At 52.6% G+C, this 17,214-nt stretch overlaps 1 protein-coding gene across 1 annotated transcript in view; it reads left to right on the top strand.

Annotated features, from left to right (window-relative positions):
• The window catches only part of LOC124474906 (cilia- and flagella-associated protein 47-like), a 25,002-nt gene extending 7,822 nt beyond the window's left edge, over positions 1-17,180 (top strand). Inside the window, exons 18-62 of the mRNA XM_047031367.1 lie at positions 10-87; positions 207-354; positions 543-628; positions 722-887; positions 1,010-1,095; positions 1,199-1,373; positions 1,477-1,696; positions 2,733-2,966; positions 3,092-3,192; positions 3,486-3,635; positions 3,780-3,996; positions 4,200-4,418; positions 4,772-4,853; positions 5,094-5,189; positions 5,501-5,702; positions 5,858-5,955; positions 6,238-6,354; positions 7,341-7,475; positions 7,670-7,782; positions 8,516-8,672; positions 8,759-8,847; positions 8,936-9,061; positions 9,221-9,273; positions 9,448-9,590; positions 9,945-10,053; positions 10,282-10,508; positions 11,131-11,272; positions 11,445-11,638; positions 11,848-11,991; positions 12,153-12,326; positions 12,634-12,745; positions 12,845-12,907; positions 13,004-13,277; positions 13,441-13,548; positions 13,650-13,761; positions 14,167-14,271; positions 14,371-14,527; positions 14,657-14,737; positions 14,850-15,096; positions 15,197-15,288; positions 15,800-15,928; positions 16,004-16,178; positions 16,390-16,551; positions 16,660-16,828; positions 16,935-17,180. Of these exons, the coding sequence (XP_046887323.1) occupies positions 10-87; positions 207-354; positions 543-628; positions 722-887; positions 1,010-1,095; positions 1,199-1,373; positions 1,477-1,696; positions 2,733-2,966; positions 3,092-3,192; positions 3,486-3,635; positions 3,780-3,996; positions 4,200-4,418; positions 4,772-4,853; positions 5,094-5,189; positions 5,501-5,702; positions 5,858-5,955; positions 6,238-6,354; positions 7,341-7,475; positions 7,670-7,782; positions 8,516-8,672; positions 8,759-8,847; positions 8,936-9,061; positions 9,221-9,273; positions 9,448-9,590; positions 9,945-10,053; positions 10,282-10,508; positions 11,131-11,272; positions 11,445-11,638; positions 11,848-11,991; positions 12,153-12,326; positions 12,634-12,745; positions 12,845-12,907; positions 13,004-13,277; positions 13,441-13,548; positions 13,650-13,761; positions 14,167-14,271; positions 14,371-14,527; positions 14,657-14,737; positions 14,850-15,096; positions 15,197-15,288; positions 15,800-15,928; positions 16,004-16,178; positions 16,390-16,551; positions 16,660-16,828; positions 16,935-17,153 (6,486 nt within the window). The 3' untranslated portion in view covers positions 17,154-17,180. The remainder of the gene's footprint in view (positions 1-9; positions 88-206; positions 355-542; positions 629-721; positions 888-1,009; positions 1,096-1,198; positions 1,374-1,476; positions 1,697-2,732; positions 2,967-3,091; positions 3,193-3,485; positions 3,636-3,779; positions 3,997-4,199; positions 4,419-4,771; positions 4,854-5,093; positions 5,190-5,500; positions 5,703-5,857; positions 5,956-6,237; positions 6,355-7,340; positions 7,476-7,669; positions 7,783-8,515; positions 8,673-8,758; positions 8,848-8,935; positions 9,062-9,220; positions 9,274-9,447; positions 9,591-9,944; positions 10,054-10,281; positions 10,509-11,130; positions 11,273-11,444; positions 11,639-11,847; positions 11,992-12,152; positions 12,327-12,633; positions 12,746-12,844; positions 12,908-13,003; positions 13,278-13,440; positions 13,549-13,649; positions 13,762-14,166; positions 14,272-14,370; positions 14,528-14,656; positions 14,738-14,849; positions 15,097-15,196; positions 15,289-15,799; positions 15,929-16,003; positions 16,179-16,389; positions 16,552-16,659; positions 16,829-16,934) is intronic.
• The last annotated feature ends 34 nt before the right edge of the window (positions 17,181-17,214 follow it).

The raw sequence follows: 17,214 nt of genomic DNA, 5'->3' as shown, positions 1-17,214 counted from the left end.
GTGTTCCAGATAGCCCTGAGGAACATGAAAGCCCTGGAGCTGAGGGTGGGGGGGTCAGTTGAACCTCCTCTGGTGGACATCGACGTGGTGAGTGAGAGTGTGTGTGTGCGTGTGTTTCTGTGAGGAAGAGTGTGTTGCGCAAACTAGTGGATACAGAGTCTCGTTCTCTTCATTGTGTCTCTCTCTCTGTGTCTCTGTCTCTCCAGAGTTCCTTCCTGTTCCAGGGGGTCTATGCCGGCTCCAGTCACAGGGTTCCGTTCCGGCTGCAGAACCGCTCCCCTGCCCTGGCCCAGGTCCACTTCCTCCTGGAGCAACACACAGACTTCACCATCCTCCTGCCTAGCAGCGTCACAGGTGTGGGTTTAGGTCCAGATAACACGCACACAACTTCCCCTACATCCCCACCTGCCTGTTTATTGGGGCTGACTGTTGTTATTTATTTTTTGGGGCTTTGTCTCTGACTGACTGGTTGTTTGCTCAAGGTCTCTTGCTTTTCTTCTCTGGCCTGTGCTTAGCGCTCTGTGTGTGTCTGCGTGTTCCAGGTCCAGAGGCAGGTCCAAACGAGTATGTGTGTGATCTGCAGGCTCTCCAGACTGTGGACTGCGCTCTGGTCTTCTCTCCCAAACAGGTGAGCCCCTCCCCCCCCCCCCTCCCCCCCTCTCAGTATGGTGTCTTGTCGGGGCAGGCGTGGGCTGGGTGTAGTACTGTGCTCGTACCACAGGTGGGATCGCACGACTTCATACTGCCCGTCACCGTCAACGGCGTGGGCTCTCGCTCGACTAGCGCCGGCTCCGCCCCTTCCGCCACGGCGAGCGACGGGCACATGGTCACGCCGCGCCCCCCGGCGGTCACGCTGGAGACAGTGTCACGTCGCGTGCAGGCCACGGGTGAGAAAAGGAGCGAGGCTGGCTGACTTGTCGATTGGCTGCCTGATTCATTGACGAGCTGATTAAATGCAGGATTGTCTTCCCGATTGACTGACTGTGGTTCTGTGTTGGTGTCCTCCTAGCCTTACGAGGACCTCTTGAAATGTTCCCCTCCACGCTGCAGTTTAATGTGGAACTTCTAGAACCGGGTTCCACAACGCTCACACAGGTAGTTAGCAATAACTGCACATTTTCCATGATGTGTATGTGTGTTATAGGGGGCGTTTATTTCTTGATTTCCTCGTCTGACGTGTGTGTGTGTGTGTGTCCAGACAGTGGAGCTGAGGAGTGTGTCCCAGGAGTGTGTGTTCTGGAAGTTGGACTGCAGTGCTGCGTCAGCACTCTTAGGGGGTGCCAGGTTGTTCCTCTCTCCTGCAGGGGGCTCCCTGCTGCCTGGCAACACCCTGACCATCACTGTCACCATGGAGACACACAACCTGGCCCCAGGTGCGTGCTCGTTGGCGATATATCCCTGTTCATGTGACCAACCAGAGCCTGAGAGCTGGGTTAGGATCATGCTGTCGTCTGAGGGGGTGTGTGTGCGTTGTAGTTCCTGGGGGGCGCGTCCAGCTGTCCCTCCCACTCTCCGCGGGGGGCGAGGAGAGGATGGAGGTGGACGGAGGCCGCCGCGCCTACAGAGAGCTCAGGATCTGCCTCACCCTCTGCCCCCCCACCATCACCTTCCTCCCCCCTCGAGTCCTCCTCACCCCCGCCCCACTGGACACCCCCACCACCGCCACGCTCACCCTGCTCACCTCCGGATACCCCAGGTCAGGACACACACTCGCGCGCACTCAAACACAGCTCTGTAGGTGACACCGTGCCTTATCTGCTGCTGCCGTCAGATGGTTCAGCGATCACTGCTGACACTGCTGCTGAACGTCCATCACCCCACCCCCACAGGTCCACTTCTATGTGCAATATGTATTTATGCAATTGCGTGCAATAATTGCGTGCCATCTTTTTTCTTACGTGCAATAATTGCGTGCCATCTTTTTTCTTACGTGCAATAACTTGGCTGTATGTCACTCATTACTTATTCATAGTGGCAGCCACCACACTTAACTCTCACTTACTTTATATATTATTAAATTATTTTACTATTTTATACCCTTATATATATATATATATATATATATATATATATATATCTTATTTTATATAACTCAGTGTTTCCTCTAGGATTTTTTTGCAGTGGGGGCAGGTCTGTCCGATCTCAGCATAATAATGCAGCTAAAATGCAAACGTGAGCAAGGGCAGCAATCGCTATCGAATCGACGTGCAATTTCGCTACCGGTGGAAGAATGGCCTACAATCCACGAAAATCACCAGTTAACTCAATATAAATGAGCAAGAACTATATAATAATACAATAACAGCCTTAAATTAACTGACAACATAAGTTATACGACTTAGCTCTACAGTTCTCAAGGACTCACACACGCAATCTCAACTGCGATGTGAAGCGCGTGTCCGTGCTATCCTCCGATACGCTTTCTAACAATCACTGCTGATAGACGGCCTAAAATTTTGTACAGCCCTATTTCTGATACCGAGGCGGCAGAAATTTTGCCGGGGCGGGCCGCTACGGAAAAATCAACATAGCGGAAACACTGTTAACTCCCTGTATCTTGTATCTCGTATATTTTATATTTTCTATATTTAATTGTACTCTGAGTGCTGTTCTGTACCCTGCTGCTGTTGCAAACTGCAATTTCCCCACTGCGGGACAAAAAAGGATTATCTTATCTTATCTTACAATATGTACATTTCACCATCCAGTGTGTGTGTGTGTGTGTTGTTCAGGGGCACCAGTGTGTGTGTGGAGGTAGAGGAAGTGGAGTTGGATGATGGAACCAGGCTGAGGCCTCTCACCGTCAGCCAGCCTCGGGGTGGCCCCCTGCCAGCCCAGCCCCAGGGTCAGGCGCGGGGCCACACTCAGGACAGCTGGTCCTCCATGGTGTACACGGTGACCTTCTGCTGCCCCCAGCCTCTGTCTCTCTGCTCACACATCACCTTCATAGACCACCTCAACAACAGGTAAGCCGCTAAGCCTTCACACACCCTCCAGCTCTCTCTCTCTCTGTCTCTCTCTCTCTGCTACACCCTCTGCTACCCCCCCCCCCCCCCCCCCCCCACTGACCTGCTTTCTTTGCCCCTCCCAGGTTTCAAGTCGAGGTGTGTGCTACGGCTGACAACTGTTTGCTGTCCGTGTGGCCCCACCTGGCCCTGCACCGCTCCCAGCAACACATCGTCCTCAGGAGTGGTAACGCATCCCTACATGATGCACACTCACACAAGTTTGTGTGTTCTGCTATCTCTTGCGGGGAACTCACAATTCAGTCCCATTTCAACTCCCGTTTTTCCCCTCAAACCTTCACCCTAACCCCAAAACCTAACCTGAGCCTTAGCTCCTAACCCTAACCTTGAAATGATCCGCAACTCCTTTCATTTTTAAACTTAAACCCCCTCGAGAGAAATGTTCCTTTCCTTGTTTTGCTGTTCTTGAGGGGGACATCTGGTCGTACACACTTAACATGCTCACTGGTGTGTGTATAGGTCATGTGAACAGTGATTCAGGGGGTTCCCAGCTGGCGGGGGAGGCGGTACTCCAGCCCTGCTACTCCCCTAGCTCCGCCTCCCACTACACTGGCTCCACCTCCTCCACCTTTGCTGTCCTCAGCTCCTCCTGCAGCCGCACCCTCTCCGGTCAGAAAACCGTGTGTGTGTGGGTGTTTTGCGTTTGTTGTTTTTAATACACGTTTTCACCCATTTCTGTGAGTGTGTGTGTGTGTATTATCATTAATGGTCTCATCTGTGGTGTGTGTACCTGTATATGTGTGTGTGTTTCAGACTCAGCGTTAGACAGCCGCAGTGACAGTGTGTGTGACACTCAGGCTGGGACAAAGGAGGTGTGGCCTCTGAGTGAAGGCATCCCCAGCTTCCCACGGGCGGAGTCGGAGGAGGGGCTATACTACCACAGCGTCCTATTGGCTGTCCAGAAGTGGTTCAGCCTATTTGGCTGGCCACGTGGTCCCAACCCCATATCACTACCGCACACGCTCAGAAGGTGCTCATCCCCGTCTCGTTACCGGACATGCTCAGTAGCGAACCTCTATTGATGCTGGGTCCGGGATATACGATCACATGGACAATGAGACAGTTATTTCTCCCTCTCTCTTTTCATGTCTGGTTGACTGACAGCCTGTTGAGCTGTCTTATTGTCTGCCTGGTTTAGTTGGGTTCGTTGTTAATTTCCTGATCTCTCCCCAGGGTTGAGTGTAAGGTGGAGACGATGGAGGTGGGGCCAGGCAATGGGCGGAGCTTCCGTGTGAGTCAGAGGCGGGGCGTGAAGACAGTGAATGACATGCTGTTGCACCTGGCGGCCACGTCCCTTCCTGGTGCCTGCTCTAGCCAATCACTTCCCTCCAACCCTACCTTGCGACTCCGAGAGCTCCTTGACCAGCACTCAAACCTGCTTGCCTTCCTGAGGTAACACACACACACCCTGCTCACTTTCCTGAGGTAACACACACACACACCCTGCTTACTTTCCCGAGGTAACACACACCCTGCTTACTTTCCTGAGGTAACACACACACACCCTGCTTACTTTCCTGAGGTAACACACACACACCCTGCTTACTTTCCTGAGGTAACACACACACACCCTGCTTACTTTCCTGAGGTAACACACACACACCCTGCTTACTTTCCTGAGGTAACACACACACGCACCCTGCTCACTTTCCTGAGGTAACACACACACACACCCTGCTCACTTTCCTGAGGTAACACACACACCCTACTCACCTGCGTCCATGTGTGTATTTGCTTTTTTGTAGGGCCCAGGGAGCTTGTCTGTCTCATATCAGACCTGAGTATCTGTTAGATCTGCAGGAGTTCAACCACTGGAGAACACAGCAGGTACAGAGGACACACACACACTCACTCCCTCCCTCACTCCCTCACTCACTCACTCACTCACTCACTCACTCACAGTATGATCATTTTTGAAACCGTTTTACATTTAGTTTGAGTTCCTCCTAATTTCCCTTATTTCATTTTAGTCAGTGATAACTCTGGACATTTGAATCATTGATTTTGTCCTAATTTAAGTCAAACTTTATTCATAGTTTTGATTCTACACACCCTCTCTCTCCCCAGGCCCCAACAGAGCAGCGGACCATAGACTACAGCAGCTGTGACTACGAAGCCCTCAGCACACGAGCCTGGACTGACGTCCTGCTGCAGACCTACAAGGTTACTCACACACACACACACACACGCTCGTATTTCCAGTTTTGGTTGTCCCATACACATCAGAGGTTTACCACACTTTAGTGGAGAGTTCTCACTTGAAATTCATTCAACTATAGAGTCTGCTCATTACAATGAAAGTGAGGTATTTTCCTCTCTAGGTATTTTGCTCTTGCTGTGCTCTCCTTGCCTGATTGTATAATGGACTGCGAAAGTGATAGCAATTTTTTCAAATACCTCACCATTTTCAATGGGCTGACCAAACTGTGTGCCCCGCTGTGCACACCCCCCAAACCCCCTGTCCCCCACCCCAGGTGCTGGTGCTGAGGCGTGTGAGGGAGGTGTGCAGGGGCCCCCAGGGCCCTGAGGGGGTGGAGCACGGAGCTGTGCCCAGGATCGATCCCTCCCCTTTGGCCAGTAACGTGTACTCTCCCTGGGAGCGCAGGCTCCTGTCCTGGCTCAACCTGCACTACCACAACACCAGGACCTCCATCTGGGCCTCGGACTCCTGCAGGGGTACGACCCTCACAGCTCAGCATTACTCTGTGTGTGTGTGTGTGTGTGTGTCCGCACATAACCCGGATAGTGTGTGTATATGTTTTAGCACATATCCCGGATAGTGTGTGTTTATGTTTTAGCACATAACCCAGACTGTGTGTGTGTGTGCTAAGGTGGTGTGCCATCGGCGCGCTGGGTGGTGAACTTTGAGCTGGACCTGGCTGACGGGCTGGTGCTGGCCGCCACACTGGCCGCTTACTGCCCCTTCCTGGTCAGTGTCTCCTCGTCCGCTCATCTCTGTACTTCCTGTTGCCACCCTCAACACTTCCCTCTGTGGCGAGGACTGTCTACATATGGACAAGTCAGAGACATTCTAGATTTGTGTTCCACTCATACAAGGTGGTGTTGTTCTGCGGGCCTAAGAGCAGTTTCTGTGAGCAGTCACCAGCCCCCTGTGTGATGTCATGGAGCTCATGTTGTGTCCACCCTTTCGGATGATCGTGCCTGTACGTCCTGTTGTGATGTGAGTGCTCCCTGTGTTTTTCCTGGTCAGATTGGCAGCCATTTTCAGAGGATGTACACTAACAGCTGCAGCCTGGAGCAGAACCTCCACAACAACATCATCCTCTGCCAGGCCCTGCAGACGCTCGTCCTCGGACTAGACATACAGGTACTAGACTGGACTAGACATAAAGGTACTAGACTGGACTAGACATAAAGGTACTAGACTGGACTAGACATGCAGGTACTAGACTGGACTAGACATACAGGTACTAGACTGGACTAGACATACAGGTATTAGACTGGAGTAGACATAAAGGTTCTAGACTGGACTAGACATAAAGGTACTAGACTGGACTAGACATAAAGGTACTAGACTGGACTAGACATACGGGTACTAGACTGGACTAGACATACAGGTATTAGACTGGACTAGACATACAGGTATTAGACAGGAGTAGACATAAAGGTACTAGACTGGACTAGACATACAGGTACTAGACTGGAGTAGACATACAGGTACTAGACATAAAGGTACTAGACTGGACTAGACATACAGGTACTAGACTGGAGTAAACATACAGGTACTAGACATAAAGGTACTAGACTGGACTAGACATACAGGTACTAGACTGGACTAGACATACAGGTACTAGACTGGACAAGACATACAGGTACTAGACTGGACTGGACATAGAGATCCTAGACTGGACTAGACATACAGGTATTAGACTGGACTAGACATACAGGTATTAGACAGGAGTAGACATAAAGGTACTAGACTGGACTAGACATACAGGTACTAGACTGGAGTAGACATACAGGTACTAGACATAAAGGTACTAGACTGGACTAGACATACAGGTACTAGACTGGAGTAAACATACAGGTACTAGACATAAAGGTACTAGACTGGACTAGACATACAGGTACTAGACTGGACTAGACATACAGGTACTAGACTGGACAAGACATACAGGTACTAGACTGGACAAGACATACAGGTACTAGACTGGACTGGACATAGAGATCCTAGACTGGACTAGACATACATGTAATATCAACACCTGATGCACATCCAACCTTAACCCTTAAACCCTAATTGTGGAGTTTTCAGAGAAACTAAAAGTTCAACCCAGTCTTGTGTGTGTCTAGCCTACAGAGTTGTCGGACCCTAACCCCGTCCTGATGCTCATGCTGTGTGTTCACCTGTATGAACACCTGCCCCAGTACCTCCCCCGCCGGACCCTCACCTTGTCAGGCAGCCTACACTCCAGCTTCACCAAACAGGTAACACACACACACACTCGCTCACTCACACAACCTTCACCAAGTAGATACACACATACACACTTCCGGAAAATATTGTGAGGGCCTCATTTTCATCGACCTTGGACCCCACACAGACGCATACGACCTCAATCGAAGCTGTATCATACAGCGAACTTCACCGCCAGAACTGTGTGTGTGTGTGTGTGTATCAGGTGCGTCTCAGGAGCCCATCCTCCTGTCCTCTGCTGTACCAGGCTTCCCTCCTGGGGAAGGACGCCCACCTGTTCTCCCTCCCTCACGGACCCTCCATCACCATCCCCCCCAAGTCAGTACCCTCCCCCCCGCTCCCCTACTCCTCCATCCCCATCCCCCTCCAAGTCAGTGCCCCCCCCGCTCCCCTAATCCTCCATCACCATCCCCATCCCCCCCAGGTCAGAACCCCCCCCCCCCCCCACTCCCCTACTCCTCCATCACCATCCCTCCCAAGTCAGTACCCTCCCCCCTACTCCCCTACTCCTCCATCACCATCCCCCCCAAGTCAGTACCCCCCCCCCCCCCCCCCGCTCCCCTACTTCTCCATCCCCATCCCCCCCAAGTCAGTACCCTCCCCCCCACTCCCCTACTCCTCCATCACCATCCCTCCCAAGTCAGTACCCTCCCCCCCACTCCCCTACTCCTCCATCACCATCCCTCCCAAGTCAGTACCCCCCCCCCCCCGCTCCCCTACTCCTCCATCCCCATCCCCCCCAAGTCAGTACCCTCCCCCCCACTCCCCTTACTCCTCCATCACCATCCCCATCCCCCCCAAGTCAGTACCCTCCCCCCCACTCCCCTACTCCTCCATCACCATCCCCCCCAAGTCAGTACCCTCCCCCCCACTCCCCTTACTCCTCCATCAGCATCCCCCCCAAGTCAGTACCCCCCCCCCCCCCCCCCCCCCGCTCCCCTACTCCCCCCTCTCCATTCCTCCTCGCCGTCATACCTTCTCCCCGTTCGGCACCTCCTCCCCACCTCCGCTGTGCTCTGCTGAGGCTGCAGTGTGTCCTCCCGTCCTCCAGGGGTCAGCGTGTGGCGGAGCTGACGCTGCGGTACTCGGGCTCCTTCCTGCGGCCCAGGGAGGCGGCGCTGCTGCTCTCCCCCCGCTCTGCCGTCGGCCCACGCGGGGCGCCGCTGGTCTTCTCCCTGAAGACGCAGGTCACGCACGTCACCCCGAGCGTGAGTCTTGGTGTGTGCGTGTGTGTTGGTGTGTGTGTGTGAGTGTGTGTGAAGCTGTGGTGACCCCAGGCTCGTCTCCTCTCCAGGGTGTTGTGAAGTGTCGATCTCCATGTTACCAGCTGAAGAAGTTGCAGATAAGGGTGACCAATCCCTTCAGCCAGGACGCCTCCTTCAGGTATGTGTGTGTGTGTGTGTGTGCAGACTGTTGAGGTGGCTACGCTGGCTGGTACAGATCTTTGACTCTGTGTGTGTGTGTGTGTCAGGGTGGTTCTGGTGGAGTCCAGAGAGAACCCCCTCCAGCTGGATGACAACCAGAGCATCAAGGAGAACCTTATCCAGCAAGTCACCTCCAAAGCCGACCACAACCCTAACCCAGACAGTACAACCAGGTTAGAACCAACCCTAACCCAGACAGTACAACTAGGTTAGAACCAACCCTAACCCACACGGTACAACCAGGTTAGAACCAACCCTAACCCAGACGGTACAACCAGTTTAGAACCAACTCTAGACCCAACCCTAACCCAGACAAGTCTGTTGTGTTTCAGTCAGACAGAAATAATCGACACAGAACACGCCTCTGGGAATGAAAATGATCAAGGTCAGTAACACACAAATATAAATCTTTTACACACACACACACACACAGTCTCTCCCTCTCTCTCTCTCTCTCTCTCTCTCTCTCCCTCCCTCTCTCCCTCTCTCTCTTGCAGAGCCTCTCTCAGACACACACACACGTGTGCATGTAGTACTGCATGTTGTACCTGTCCTCCAGGAGAGAGGAGGGGTGTGTGTGAGTTCCACACCCCGTGCAGCACGGTGTGTGTTCAGGCAGGACAGACAGAGGTTCTGGAGCTCCACTACCTGCCCTTCCAGCTGGGTCAGAGATACTGCTCCCTGCTGATGGCCTGCACCCAGGTACCCCTGATCTGTGTGTGTGTGAGAGAGAGAGAGAGAGAGAGAGAGAGAGAGAGAGAGAGAGAGAGAGAGAGAGAGAGAGAGAGAGAGAAAGAGAGAGAGAGAGAAAGAGAGAAAGAGAAAGAGAGAGAGAAAGAGAGAGAGAGAGAGAGAGACTGTGTCTGGATGTGAGAGAGATTGTGTGTGTGTGTGAGAGAGACAGTGAGAGAGAGAGAGATACTGTGTGTGGTTGTATGTATGCAAGAGAGAGACATGTGTCACGCTTGTGACGTGTGACATGAAGATGCCACATGCAGTCAACCTGTTAATGTTGCGGTCGTGTGTGCATAAGAATGTTGGCGTGTGTGTCTGTAGGTCGGGGAGCTGGTGTACCTGGTGAAGGGGGTGTGTGAGCTGCCTGTCCCCTCGCCCTTACCAAGCCAGCCGAGCCCCTGGACTGTGGCCCCCAGCAGCGGCCCCTCTGGTCTGTTCTCTCCTCTGCATGCGTCTGTGTCTGTGACACTTGGGTCTGTGTGTCTTGTAAACCTGCGGCTGTGTTAGTATGTTTATTTTCTACTTTTAGTATGTTTGAATGTCTCTATACTTGTTTGTGAGTATGTATGTATATATATTATTATTCTTTATTTTTCTGTGTTTGCATATTTATTTACCCACATGTGTATTTGTTGACCTGTGGTTGTGTGTGTTCCAGGAGAGTGTGAGGCGGGGCCGACCCTAACCCTCCGCTGTGGCGTGGGGGAGGTGTGTGAGGTGGTGGTGTGCGTGCCCCTGGTGAACGTCCAATGGGAGCGCGCCCTGGCGGCGGTGGGGCAGCGGAGGATGAGCGAGGAGGAGCTGTGGAGGCGTGCGCTCACACACACCCTGGACAGCAGCTCGGTCAGGGCCGCCGTGGCCGCCAACACACTCACAGACTCACAGGTGCTCTCTCTCTCTCTCTCTCTCTCTCTCTCTCTCTCTCTCTCTCTCTGTCTCTCTCTCTCTCTCTGTCTGGCTGGCTGTATCTCTGTCTGGCTGGCTGTATCTCTGTCTGTCTGGCTGTATCTCTGTCTGGCTGGCTGTATCTCTGTCTGGCTGGATGTGTCTCTGTCTGGCTGGATGTAGCTCTGGCTGGCTGGCTGTATCTCTGTCTGGCTGGCTGTATCTCTGTCTGGCTGGCTGTATCTCTGTCTGGCTGGATGTATCTCTGTCTGTCTGACTGTATCTCTGTCTGACTGGATGTATCTCTGTCTGGCTGGACGTATGTCTGTCTGGCTGGCTGTTTCTCTATCTGGCTGGATGTATCTCTGTCTGGCTGGACGTATGTCTGTCTGACTGGCTGTGTCTCTGTCTGGCTGTATCTCTGTCGGGCTGGCTGAATCTCGGGCTGGCTGGCTGGCTGGCTGTATCTCGGGCTGGCTATATCTCTGTCTGTCTGCTTATCTGGCTCTCTTGTATTTGTCAGACTTTATTTTTAACAAAGTCTCAAACAGATTTCCACATATTTCCACAGACTTCTCCACATGTTTTTTCTGACTGTGTGTGTTTGTGTGTGTGTGTGTAGGCCCTACTGGTCCATGGTCCAGCCCAGAATCAGAAGGTGGACTACAGTGTGGAGGTGTCTCTACCTGAACACTTCACTGTGACAGACTCCATCAGCCTGCCTGTGGCCCGCCATGCCACTCTGCCACAGGACTCCCCTGCAGGTACAATCGCACACACACACCCTTAGAAATACTACACTTGAACTTCAACATTCCTTGGTTAACTACCATTGAGGTGACTTCTGGTCACCGTCTCTCTCACACACACACACACACACACACACACACACACACACACAGAGCTCCCCCTAACTGGTGGTGTTCTGTGCTCCAGACTCGGAGGTGGTTCTGCTTCCGTTGCGGTTCCAGGCTGGCAGTGCAGGCCTGTTCTGCTGCCAGCTGGTGCTGCGCTCCTGGAGGGACGTCAGGCTCCATCTGCTGGAGGCTCAGGTCACTGCACCTGGTCAGCACGCTCACCTGGACTTCAGAACACCAGCACACCAGCCTGTCACCCAGGATATCCCTCTGGTGAGGACTGTGTGTGGGTGTGGGACTGTGCGTGCCTTTGTGTATGTGCAGGTGTGTGTGTGTGTGCCTTTGTGTATGTGCAGGTGTGTGTGTGTGGGACTGTGTGTACCTTTGTGTTTGTGCAGGTGTGTGTAAGACTCTGTGTGTGTGTGTGTGTGTGTGTGTATGTGCAGGTGTGTGTGTGTCTCACCTGTGTCCTGTCTCCTCAGAACAACGAGAGCAGCCGGGACTGGAGGCTGCGGGGCGTGGTTGCTGGGCGGGGCTTCTCTGGCCCCCCTGTGCTCTACCTGAGGGCGGGGGAGAAGGCTCCCTACCCGCTCACTTTCCAACCCTCCGCACAGGGTGTCGTCACGGTAACCGCCTCCCCCACTTCCATCCTCCTCTTCCTCTCTAGTTTAGGGTTTCTACAACAGGCCTCATTTCTGTACTTGTTAACCTGGGGAAAACCAGTTTGTTTCTGGTTTTGTTTTTAGGTAAGAATGTCACATCTCATTTATGTGTGTGTGTGTGTCAGGGCAAGCTGTCTCTGCTGAATGACAGCAACGGTACAGAGCACATCTTTACCCTGCGAGGTCGGGGAGAGCGCCCCCTGCCTGTGGAGCAGCTGGTACTGCACTGTCCTGTCAGACAGACCTCATCCTGCACCCTGCACGTCCCCAACTACAGCCAAGACACACTCACCTGCAAGGTACACACACGCTCGCCTGGAAGGTACACACACACCCTCACACCTGTAAGGTACGCACACATACACTCTTATCTGCAAGGTACACACACACTGTCTCATCTGCAAGCTACACACATGTCATTTCATTGCTCAGTGTTCTTTAGTCAAGTAGTTGTCAGTGTGTCTGCTAGCTTGATTGCTTGCTTAAAAGCAGCCTTGCATGGACTGACTGGCCCTGTACTGAACGCAGTACACCAAGTTACCAGACGTTGCTATCAAATGCTGTGTGTGTGTGTATGTGTGTGTGTGTGTCTGTGTGTGTGTGTAGGTGGAGTCAGACCTGTCCTTCGTCAGTGGTGCGGCTACCCTGCAGATCGAACCAGGTTGCACCCACCCCTACACACTCTCTGTGTCCCCATGGAAACGGGGGAAGCACACCGGTGAGCCCAACTTCAAAAGTGTGTGTTTGGGTGTGTGAATGTGTAGGAGTGTATATACTGGGGAAAGTTTACCAAATTTACTTTGTCATTGTCTTTCAGGGTCAGTGTCGTTTGTTGCCATGGAGATGGAGGACGTGCAGGAAATTGATGGACCAAATGCAGGTACACAGCATCACGACTGCCTGTGGAGTGATTGGGACTGTGGGATAGCACTAATATGTGTGTGTATGTGTGTGTCGTGCGTGCGTGTGTGTGTAGTGGGCTCCTCTAGACAGTATGAGGTTTGGTTTTCTCTAGAAGTTGCATGCAGTCCGGCCCCACCCACGAAGGTTGTCGTCGTGCAGTGTGCTGTTCAGAGCTGTGTTACCGTGGAGATCTCAGTTAGCAACCCACAGGCAGAGTCTCTGCTGCTGGGGGTGTGTCTGGAGGGAGAGGACCTGAGTGGGGACAGCCAGGTGTGTTTGCCAGCGGCCGGCAGCCTCACCTACAAAGCTACTTACAGCCCTGCCAGGGTAGGACACAGGACCGGCAGGTACACACACACACACAACCAGTAGAAGTTAGGCATGGTGATATTGTTGGCTGGTTTTACTTGAATAATGTGTATGTGTTTGTGATGGTGTTGTTTGGCGTTGTGTGTGTGCATGTGTGTGTGTATGTATGTATTTGTGCGTGCTTGCATGTGTGTGTGTTAGCGTGATCTTCCAGTCTGAGTTGCTTGGAGAGTTCTGGTACCAGTTGAACCTGCTGGCTGAACCCCCTGTCCCAACCACCCTACCCCAGAGTAGCTGTGAGCTGGGGAAGTAAGCACACACACACACACATACACACACTAATTTGAGGTATATGGGCATACAGTCATGCCTAGCAGTAATAATTTACATTTATGTGTGTGTGTGTGCAGATGGATCAGAGAATGGATTTCTCTAGTCAATCCCACAGATGAGACCTTAGAGCTGAATGTTGTCAACAGCAACCCCCGCAACTACACTGTGGAACTGGGCACAAACAGCCCTGTCAGTACACACACACCCTTACATTCTCACACACACACACACACACACACACACCCTTACATTCACACACACACACACACACACACACACACACACACACACACCCTTACATTCACACACACACCCTTACATTCACACGCACACACACACACACACACACTTACATTCACACACACACACCCACACATTCTCACACACACAACCTTACATTCTCACAAACACACACACACACACACACACACACACACACACACATACACACCCTTACATTCAAACACAGACACCCTTACATTCACACACAAACACACAAAGTCAGTGCTCCTATAGATGTTCCATTCATTGATAGGACTTAACCACTACTATCAGTGAATGGTAATAAGTGTGTGTGTGTGTGTTTGTTTGTAGCTCATTGTAGCCCCCCACTCCTCTACCAAGGTTCCGGTCCGTTTCAGCCCGTCAGCTATCGGAGCAGGAAACCATACTGCTAACATCACCTTCACCTGTCCTCAGGTAACACACACACACCTCTCCTTCACCTGTCTCACACACTCTTCGGTCTCATACACACATCTTCGTTCTTCTCTCCCTCCCTCTCTTTAATCCCACCAGGTGATGGAGTGGCGATTTGTGCTGAGTGGGCGGGGCCTGGTGCCAGGGAGCATGGACCCCCTGAGTGTCTCGTCTCTGATTGGCTCCCACTCCTCGCTCATCCTTCCCTTCACCAACCCCACAGAGCACAGTGCTCTGCTGCATATCAGCCTCTCAGGTCTGTCACACAAGCACACACACACACAAGTGCCTGTCCACAGACTCACATGCCCACCCACCAATACATGTTTGTAAGGAGTGATGTTGTGCCCCTGTTCCCCCACCCCCCTGCCCCCCCCCCCCCCAGATGAAGATCCCAGCGGGGGGGCCTGCCCGTCGGCCCAGAGAGACAGCCAGGTCTTCTGCATCCCCCTCAAACACACACACGGTCTGTCAGCCCCTCACTCAACATATGCTAGTGTCCATGTGTGGACCGTCTGTGTTTATGCATGTGGAACGCCTTTGAGTGACGTGTGTGTGTGTGTGTGATGTGCGTGCAGGAGTGCGTGTGTGTGCGGGGGCCAGTGTGGACATTCCGGTGGTGTTTGCTCCAGACTCCATGCAGCTCCACCAGACCTGGCTCTGCCTCCGGCTTCACCCTCTCCAGGACCTGCAGGACCAGGAACACACACCCAGCCAACAAGACCAGGAACACACACACACACCCAGCCAACAGGACCAGGAACACACACACACACCCAGCCAGCAGGACGAGAACCAGGGACACACACATATGGACAAGTCAGGGTGTGTTGAACTGTAATGTGTGTGTCAGGTATACAGTGTGGATATTTTGTGTGTGTGTGCGTGTGTGTGTGTGTTTAACATGTCTGTGTTTATGTGTCAGGTGTGTGGTGGAGAATGGGCGTGTCAGTGCTGTATGCTGGGTTTATCCCATCCACGGGATCCCTGAGGCTCCGCCCAAACCTTCTCAGCCAGGTACGCTAGAACAGATTTACCAGCTATCACTGCTGTATTAAACCAACTATCACTGCTGTATTAAACCAGCCATCACTGCTGTACAAAACGGCTATCACTGCTGTCAGCTACCTATCACTGCTGTATTAAACCAACTATCACTGCTCTAAAAAACAGTTGGCTATCACTGCTGTATTATATCAGCTATCACTGCTGTAAAAACAGTTATCACTGCTGTTTTATACCAGTTAGCTATCGCTATCACTGCTGTATTATACCAGTTAGCTATCTTTGCTGTATTATCACTGCTGTATTATACCAGCTATCACTGCTGTAAAAACAGTTATCACTGCTGTATTATACCAGTTAGCTATCGCTATCACTGCTGTATTATACCAGTTAGCTATCTTTGCTGTATTATCACTGCTGTATTATACCAGCTATCACTGGGAAGGTGGTGTGTGAGGCAGGGTGAAGGGTAGAGTCGTTTACCTGTGTGTGGGTGTGGGTGTGTGTGTGTGTGTGTGTGTAGCGGAGGTGGTGTGTGAGGCAGGGCGGAGGATAGAGGAGAGGATAGAGGTGCAGTTTACCGCCTGCATCCCAGTGTCCTCCACCCCTGCCAACAACCAGGACCAGAGCAGCAACACAGCCCCGATCACAGGTGTGTTTGTGTGTGTTGCTACTTTGCTTGGATAACATGTAGTGAACTGCTAACGTTTGTGTGTGTGTGTGTCAGGCTCCCTTGTATGTCTGGAGGACTTTCTGTGTGAGCTACGTTACCATGGTGAGGAGGAACGGGCATGGCTGGAGGGCTGTGTGTCTGTATCTCTACTGGAGGGGAAGAGGGACCCCCAATCTGGCATCGTGTCCCTCAGCCTGGGCCTCACCTACGCCCCCCACAGACCACTCAGGTACTGCACCCTCTGTCCTGCCTGTGGTCCACTCCACTGTTCCCCTCTCATCTCACTCCTCCTCTTGTCTCTGTCACCCTTCTCCTTTCCTCTTTTATCCTCTTCTCTCCTCCTCCTCCTGTCATTTTCTCTCCTCTTCTCCTCCCATCTCATCTCTTGTGTGTGTGTGTGTGTGTGTGTGTGTGTGTGTGTGTGTGTGTGTGTGAGACAGGTGTTTGGCAGAGCTGGTGGTCCGCTGTGTGACAGGAGGGCTCTGGAAGTTTCCCATCAGACTGGTTTCCACTGCTCCGCAGGTTGATGACGTCATCATCATCGAGGCAAGAGGGCTCCACAAGACCTCTGCTGTGGGCTTTCGCCTGACCAGCCAGACCAGGTGTGTGTGTGTGTGTCTGGTAGGACGGGAGAGAAGTTGTGTCCGATAAGGGACGTTTCGCGTTTCGCGGAATGATCTCCGTGTCTGACGACAGCGTGTGTGTCTCAGCCACCCAGAGGCCTTCACCGCAGGCTTCCTCCCAGGCAGTGGGAGGGAGTTCACGGTGGATCCGCCCTCGGGAGAGCTGCTTCCTGTGGGCTCGGCTGGAACACTGCTCACCGTCTCATTTACTCCCAGCATGTACAGCAAGAAGCACCTCGCTACGCTCCTGGTCCAGGTACACACACACACACACATATATACACGCTCTGAGACTTGACACTGGTAATGCAGAAGACTTGGTTGAAACCTTTGGGATTGACAGCTGTGTGTCCCTCCCCCAGACACCAGACATGCAGTGGACCTATGAGGTGCGAGGAATGGCACCTGCATATACCCCGCCCCTCTCTCCTGGCTCCACTAATGGGATCAGTTCCTCAGGGACCCGCCCATCTGAAGTTCGCCAGCGGAACTTTGTGGCTCGAAACCTTCAGCTTCCTGCCCTTGCTAACTCCTCCCCCTTTAGACGCAGAGCCGGCACTTTTGTGGCAGACACACAATAAGCGACACAAACCTGAACTACACACGCACACCAGCTCTGTAACAGAAGAAGGATTATATTTC

This window comes from Hypomesus transpacificus, chromosome 12 (genome assembly GCF_021917145.1).
Source record: "Hypomesus transpacificus isolate Combined female chromosome 12, fHypTra1, whole genome shotgun sequence".
Lineage (NCBI taxonomy): Eukaryota > Metazoa > Chordata > Actinopteri > Osmeriformes > Osmeridae > Hypomesus > Hypomesus transpacificus.
The sequence above is the reverse complement of the archived record's forward strand: the minus strand, read 5'-3'. Positions and strand labels throughout refer to the sequence as shown.